Below are 8,030 nucleotides of genomic sequence, written 5' to 3'. Positions count from 1 at the left end.
AGAGATGAGGTTACCCCCCCCCCCCCCTCCCTTTTTATTTTTTAACAATAGGTTCAATATAACCCAGCCTAAACACAGTATGATTGATGATTACGATTGTTTTAGGTCAAAACCCAATCATTTTCCTCCATCAGAATGCAACCATTTTGCCATTTGGGGGGCGATTGAAAATGACATCACAGTTACTCAAGTAATAACCAATCACGGCTTAGCTTGCGAATAGCAAAACTCAAAAAAGGTGGTTACCTGGGCAACTGTGATGTCATTTTCAGGCGACGGCCATGATTTAATGGCTTAACCGTGTTACGGTTAGTGGGGGCGTATAGAACATATTTTGACAAAAAAAAATATTGGGTTGACTAGAACGGATGATCGAGACAAGAATGAGAGCCGGTCAACTTATCGATACTTTAATGTTGATGCCTCACGCGCAGGGAATGACGGCGCATGCAACATGAGAGTAGTAATTCTTACACAGGTCGAGCTCTAGAAAAGTCAGCCACTTCTTCAGCTTGCCTTTTGCATAGTAGACATCTTTTTTTTTTCCCTCCCTCTCCTCCAAACGGTCACTGATGGCTAAGAAACTTCTGAAAAATAAATTAGAGCTGCAAGCAGTGACAAAACCGCCTTCGGACTCGTCGATGTTTCAGGCCATACTATACGTACATTAAATAGTAAGCATAAAAAAATAAAAATAATAATAACATTTTGCAAGAATACCTGTTTATCAGCCTGGAATATCAACGAATTTCCCAAGGACAGATAGACCTGAAAATGCTAGTGAAATATGAATTTTGAGGACCCTTGGAAAAAAAAAAAACATCAATTAAAAATCCTAAGAAACAATTGCATTTCCTTCTTTCAAAGTACATCGCATTGAAGTATATTTGTGCAAAGTTTGAATTTCATTTCTAATATAGTTTTTGATGGTTAGAAAATGGGGCTTGAACAATTGATTAAAAAGCAGAAACAAATGGCAGATTTTTTACAGTAACATATTAAAACAAAAGACAAATAACAACATTCAAACATCCCCGTCCCCCCAAAAAAAAACGGTTGATATTGGAAGACTTTACTCTTTTTGATAACTTTAAACAAAAACTAAACAACAATATATTACAAAACTGTCTCTCGGTACTTCCTTAAAAAATAATACTGCGTGTAGAATTTAGTGCCATCTAGTGGTTAACTAAAGTAAAACGTAAATACAATTGAGTTATTTTTTTTTACCACGTTATAAAATAACAATCACCCAAATTAACCCTTTGAATGAATACCCAGTAACTACTAAAAGTACAATTGTGTAGATAAAAAAAAATATTAAATAATAAAGCAATAAACATCATATTTATTCATTGTAAATTTAAAATATTTAGTAAATATTTTGTACATTAATGAGCCAATTGATCAGTTATCAGAATTTCACTGTCGATATCGAAACCAGCATTCACCTCAAATAAAAATACACATCCGCTGGCGCCTGGTAAATTAAACAAAAAAAGAAAATCTGTAAGAATGTTGAATTAGGATTTCTAAATTACCACTTGGAGCTCTAATTTTGAAAAAAAAAAAAATACAGAACAGGACAAATGTTTGGACACACCTCCTCAACGCATTTCTTTTATTTTCACTCTTAATCCTCCCTTGAAGGCATCAAAGTGATGAATAGATGCAAAGTTATTTACTCAAAAAAACAAGGTGAAAGAAAGAGAAAAAAAAACCCACTTGTCCATCATTGCTTTCAAAAAGACTGAATTAGGACGTGTGTCCAAACTTTTTGTCCTGCACTGTATATAAAGCAAGTCATGCTAGGTGGCATTATGAAACCAGTCCAAATATTTGAGCAGAACCTCTAACTGGAATCCCTACATATTGACACATATACTGAAACACATACAGATTATTTAATAAGTACAACTACTTTTTTTTAACGTCCATTGCACACAATCTCTTGAGCTCCTCGTTACAGAATCTAGTCGGCGGTGTCCAAAAAGTGTATTTGACCCTTGTGCGGTATTTTGTCCAAGCTTTTGATCTTTAAACCAAGGGCATTTCACATCAAAACAAAAGCATTGAAAGAAGACACTAGGGAGCTGAAATTTCACCCAGATGGTAACGAGTCAAATTTTATCATATCACGACCACCTGTTTATCTCGCTAGCAGGATGTTAGATACATGCAATCTCGAACATTTAATAAACAAAAAACAGGAAGGAAGACAACTAGTTTTTGATTTCTCGCGAGGAGAGCGGCCAGGAATCTGGACCTTCCCAGATTTCCTTCCAGTCTGGTTACAGATCTTTTCCGCTCCTCATTTATTCGTTTGGGTTGTTCTTAGGTACGAAAACCATTGCTGCCCTGAAGGGTTGGGGGAGAAATCTGGCAACAATGTAAACAATCGGTTTATGATAGCGGGGAACGCACTTGACGAGTCCATGCTGCTATCTTCTTCCTCAGGAACATCAAGAGTGATCCCGTCGCGACGCCTGTTTCTTTTTTACAGCTGCTTGCGATGCGACGATTCCTCTTTCGCACAAACAACCGGAAACATTCATCCATATCAATCTACGAATACTGTATACTTATCGCATAAAACAAATACGGGATAACCTATACACAATTATTCTAACACAGGAGTGAGCCATTTCTTGGCTAAAATACTGCGAGAAGGATTTGGTAGAAAATGACCCAGAAATGGTCAAAATACCACACAGGGGTTAAAAAAAAAAAACGTATGGCATGCATAGGAGGAGCTGCATCACAAAGACAGTATTAGCACTATAGGTGAGCGCATTACACGGCGCTAGAGGAGACAAGAGATGATGTCAAACAGAAAAAGAAGCCTTTTTCTGAAAACACTTGCTTTTGCATTAAGAAGCCATTTTCGCACAAAATCGTGACAGCGCCTCCGCTCTTACCCCCAAGGTGAGTTTTTGGGAAAATCTCCAAAGTTGTACAACAACTCGGAATTCTGGAAGAAGAGCGCAGGACTGTGCGATGTCATAGCGAAAACGGGCCCGTTGGGAAGACAAGACGCGCTCGGGACCGAATCCGGATGGCCCCGTTCCAGTTTTCCACACCCCGCACAGACACGTGCATGCTTGCATATGAGGGCGTGTATGTGCGGGAGGGCACATAACATACATGACATTATCGATCGTGGAATATTCATGACCCCCGCCCCCTCCTAACTTTGACGACAAGGAAATCAATGGACGCGATGCCGTGTCCGCCGCAGTGACAAGATGACACTCAGCTCTTGGGAACACATTTTTGATTATTAGTATTATTATTACCTCCACCAAGGACAAAAGTGACAGGTTTGATTTCGATGAATGGTTTTCACGATTGTGCAAAAATTTCAAGGCCGATTTTCACGAAATAAAAGAAGGATTTAATATTTTCGATGAGAAGGTTGATGGGTTGTATGAAGACAGGACAAGAAGACAAGAAAGCTAATTAATGGGTCAAAATCTGACTAACATTAGAGACAATTTGACCATTTTTTTGGACTTTTTATTCAAATTCAAATGAATAGTCCAGGAAATGAGAGCAACTTATATAAAAACGGTGATGGGGAAATTAGGTTTCATGAGGCATCTGGATTTTTTTATTTTTGGGATTTTCTAGATCAAAGGTGTCAAACTCAAGGCTTGGGGGCCAGATCAGGACAGCCATATCATTTTATGTAGCCCGCCAAATGCTAATTTGTTCCTGGCTAAAACACCACATTTTCAAGTTGTCTCCAACTTTTAAAATTTTTGGTAGAAAAAAAAATATATTTTTCCTTGGGCACTATCCGTTTTCCACCAAGTTTATGATTGTATTTGCCAAAAAGTTCAAAAGTTCACAATTAATGAACGTGTCAAATGAAATACCTTTCAGTGTTCACAGCAATGTGTGCCACCCTTCATTGACATCATAACCTCCGTGTTTTAGTAGCATTTCCATCTGTGAACAAGGATGGACTCGGACATTGGTTCAGTCTGCTTGTCTCTTTTAGTGAAAATAACGCCATAACAACCTCAGCTAACACTGCTATTAGTTGCAACAGATACCAGCTGCTACTGCGTACTTTTGGGTTGTATTTAACCGAAATGTTTTTAAAATATTTTCCGAGTAAATACTGTGTTCTTGAGTTTGCCAGAAATGGGAAGTAGCCTGGAAACTAATAAACAGAAGCTTCACTTTTGCCTTGGCGGAGGTTTTCACTCTATTAAGGGACTTGTTTATTTTTTTTCCTTCTACCGTGTAAGAAAAGATTTGTCCCGCCGGAAGCAGTCTTAGTCAGGTTTAGAAGTTTTAGAAGATGACGCCATGTGACGGGATGAGTCTTGAGTGAAAGACACTGCAGGTCTGTTCAGGTTTTGGTGTTGTTGTTTTTTGTTTTTTTTCCGTCCCCTTTCACACCGGTATAACAAACTCGGGGTTGGTGTAGGAGAAGCCTTGAAATTCGTTCTGGTCCAGATTCATGATGAAGAGTTTATCAGTCGGCGTCAGCTCCACCGCCATCTTGGTGAACTCCTTGTCGAAGTTGCCGACGTCGCGGCGGGATTTCTGACACACAGGGAAACACACACACACAAAAAATTAAACAATGAGGAAAATGAATTTTGTTCTGGTTTTTAAAAGAGCGTAACAAAACAGTACAGGAAGCAGAAGAAGGTCCATTAAAGCACACGGATGAGGGGTCCACTTGATAAGCACAAAGACATTTTGATTCATGGTTGAATTAACTCATTCAATGCCAAAGACGTATTTCTACGTTTTTTTTTATTTAGTTTTTTTGGGGGGAGGGACATACAATACATGGGACCTCATTCAATTTTTTACCCCAAGTGTTTGGCTGAAAGATGTAAGCGCTATGATAATCAATTACTGTAGGTAATTAAGTGTCTTATTAATATTTTAACTTTAATATGATTGTACTTTTTTACTTTCAGTGTTTACTTTAACACTACTGTATTTATTAACTTCGCAAATTAATACCTGAACTGATTACTTAAGCACTTACGTTATAAATAAGTGATAATGTAATCACTTACTTTAAGTAATAAAGTAATCATTACTTTACTACCTAATTATTTTAGTACTTTAATAGCTAAACTAATTTGTTACTTAAGTATCTCAAGTAATCAAGCACCTTAAATATTTAGGTAGTAAAGTAGCCAATACTTTACTACCTAATTACCTCATTACATTTAATAGCTAATTTGTTACTTAAGTATCTCAAGTAATCAAGCACCTTAAATATTTAAGCACTAAAGTAGCCAATACTTTACTAATTACCTCATTACTTTTAATAGCTAATTTGTTACTTACATACCTCAAGTAATTGATTACTTAGGATATTTAATTACTAAAGTACTACTTTAGTACCTGATGACTTTAATACCTTAAATAACTACTCATGTATTCAAGTACTTGGTTACTTCATGTTTATTTACCTAAAGTAATCAATTACCTAAGCCAATCAAGTACTAAAGTAATCATTACTTTAGTACCGAAACTAATAGATGACTATAGGACTGAAGCACCCAATGACTTCAGAAACTAAACTTAGATTACCTGATTATTTTAGCAAGTAATTACCTAAAGTAAATGGTTACTTTAAGTAACAAGTTGTGCTTTATCTAAACTTAAAGTAATTGATTACTTTAGGTACTAAAAACAATGTAAATAAATACCTGGGATTGAGTTCTGGACTCCTAACAAAACATCTTTAGATTTGAATGAGTTAATTTAATCTTTGGTTTCAACAGCAGAGCAGTAACAACCCATTCGAAATATTACAGGTCACCTATTGATCAAGAATGGAAAGAGAGTTTTTTTTTTTTAAATCTCTTTTGTACTTGCTTTATGAGTTATGTAGTCCTTTCAACATATTGGTGACATTTTCCAGGATATTGAGGAATCTCTGTGAAGATCAAATCTGAAGTATTGGTGGGTGCAATGTAACAAAAACAGAAGCACACAGTGTAAACAAACCCGGAAACGTGACCAAAATAACAAAACAAAACAGAAATTGACTTAACAGTACAAACCCGAGACAAAGACCTGTGCGGCAGAGAGAAACATTTCGGTACAGACGAGGGAGGATCCATGAAACAGATTCCACAACAGGGCAGGAAGTGAAGTTGTGAGCGGAAAACATGAAAGAAAAATGTTGGCGTTTGCCTACCTTCTCGCTTCTCGTCTCTTGGCGGGCCGGACGGCTGAACTGAGGAAGGAAAATCGCTTCTCATACTCACTACTCGCTTGTACAAGATAGCTACGCTAACCGTGCTGTCAGTGTAGTAGCGTAAACAACTTGTGTTTGTTTGGCTCCCTCTAGTGGTTTGCGTAAGAATCACTGCATTGAATTCTATATGTTGCAGTGGCGCAAAGGTTCCTTGGAATTGACGTCAAAGATTTCTTTGATTTGGGGTTCGCAATGGGAATGTAACATGACCAAACTAACAAAAAGAGAGGCAAGGGCGGCTTTTTTATTTTAAACAAATTTTGCGGTTGTAGAAAAACATATATATTTTTCGTGTTTCCAAAAATAATGCAATAAAAGATAAAAAATGACTAACTATAATTAGGGTCAATTTTACTTGTTTTTTTGTTTTTTGATTAGTTTGTATCAAATATTGGGTGGTGGTTTAAAAAAAAAAAAAGGGTTGTCAAAAGTAACTCAAGAATGAAGGACCAACTAAAACTGTGGTCAATTTGACCCAATAGTTTTTTGTTTTTCGACAAAACAACATAATTTTGGGGGGTTGTTTTACACAAATTACCTCAAGTGGTGCTCATCTCCATTTTTCGTTTTCTGCTTTTTTTCATCGTTTTCTACTTTTTAGGAATAAAATTTGCCACTACAGTGGACCCAGGGTTACAGCGTCCCTGGCTTACGTTTTTTTCATGTGACGAAGTGGAATACGTTTTTTTGTCCCCTCTTTACGGCATTTTTCCAGCTTTACGGCATCAATAACTGTCATTGGCTTTGTTTATGTTGTTTTGCCTCCTTCTTCAGGCATCTTTAGGAAATTGCTCTTATTTTCTGTTTGTGTCAAACTGCCTGCGCTGCAACGAGTCACTAAGATGCTGCTCTGCTTTTGGTCGGCGTCACGGTGTCACTAAGATGGCGACATGCTAAAGGTAGAAGTAGGAAGATGATTAGCATGGAAATAAGCTGCAGATAATCAAGAAATACAAAGAAGCCTAGGCTAGGCTAGGCTACCCTCGCTAGGGAATATGGCAGTAACTTGCTCAAGTCAAGTCACACCAAAGGTAAATAAAATGTCATTTTTCATTCATTTTTTTACTGATGGGGTTATTTAATTATATACATGTATATTATATATAAGTAGCACTTACTATAATATTTTGACACCAATTTTTAGTATGTATATACTGTACAACTTATATGTTTTTACACATATTAGCTAATTATTCTATTGCCTGCCATACGCCGATTTCGCCTTACGAACCCCGGAACAGATGAATTTCATATGGCGGGGTTCCACTGTATATGTTAATGTTGGTCATTATAATAATACAAGGAGTGTGAGGGTATATTTTTGGTGGTGAAAAGTAGAATTTGCCAAATTAAATGCACATTTTTCTCTGATAACTTCTACTTTAATAGTGTTACACTGCTAGTTGCTACTCTCATATCTTGTTAATGGCAATTCACGGAGGTGTGGTATTTATTAGACTGCACATATTACATTGTGTTGTGTTGAATTTGTTGTTTTTGGAAAACGTTCAAATACGACTTGGCAACTATGGCGTTAGACAAATAATAAACTACACCTGAACCCATAGTAGAATTATAAATGACCTCATCACAAATGTTTTCTGTTTTTTTAGTTGCTGTAAGTTCATAAAAAGGCAAACGCAGCACAAGTGTCCTGGTAGGCACCAGTGAGTATATTATTATTTTCCAGTCATACAGAACAATAATACAATCCATAGAAGTTTCTCTCTTTCACCCACAACAATTACATTTGATATATTTATGACTCTTTTTTTTTTTTTTTTTTCTC

At 36.7% G+C, this 8,030-nt stretch overlaps 1 protein-coding gene across 2 annotated transcripts in view; it reads right to left on the bottom strand.

Annotated features, from left to right (window-relative positions):
- Window positions 1-394: 394 nt before the first annotated feature.
- Window positions 395-8,030, bottom strand: part of prkcba (protein kinase C, beta a) — a 37,631-nt gene continuing 29,995 nt past the window's right edge. For both annotated transcript variants that reach the window (XM_088418686.1, XM_088418689.1), the window contains exon 17: window positions 395-4,557. In XM_088418686.1, the coding sequence (XP_088274812.1) occupies window positions 4,405-4,557 (153 nt within the window). In that variant the 3' untranslated portion in view covers window positions 395-4,404. The remainder of the gene's footprint in view (window positions 4,558-8,030) is intronic.

The sequence above is a fragment of the Hippichthys cyanospilos genome, chromosome 7 (assembly GCF_059441005.1).
Source record: "Hippichthys cyanospilos isolate Australia breed blue-spotted pipefish chromosome 7, RoL_Hcya_1.0, whole genome shotgun sequence".
NCBI lineage: Eukaryota > Metazoa > Chordata > Actinopteri > Syngnathiformes > Syngnathidae > Hippichthys > Hippichthys cyanospilos.
Note: the sequence above shows the minus strand (reverse complement) of the source record. Positions and strands in the feature narration are given on the sequence as shown.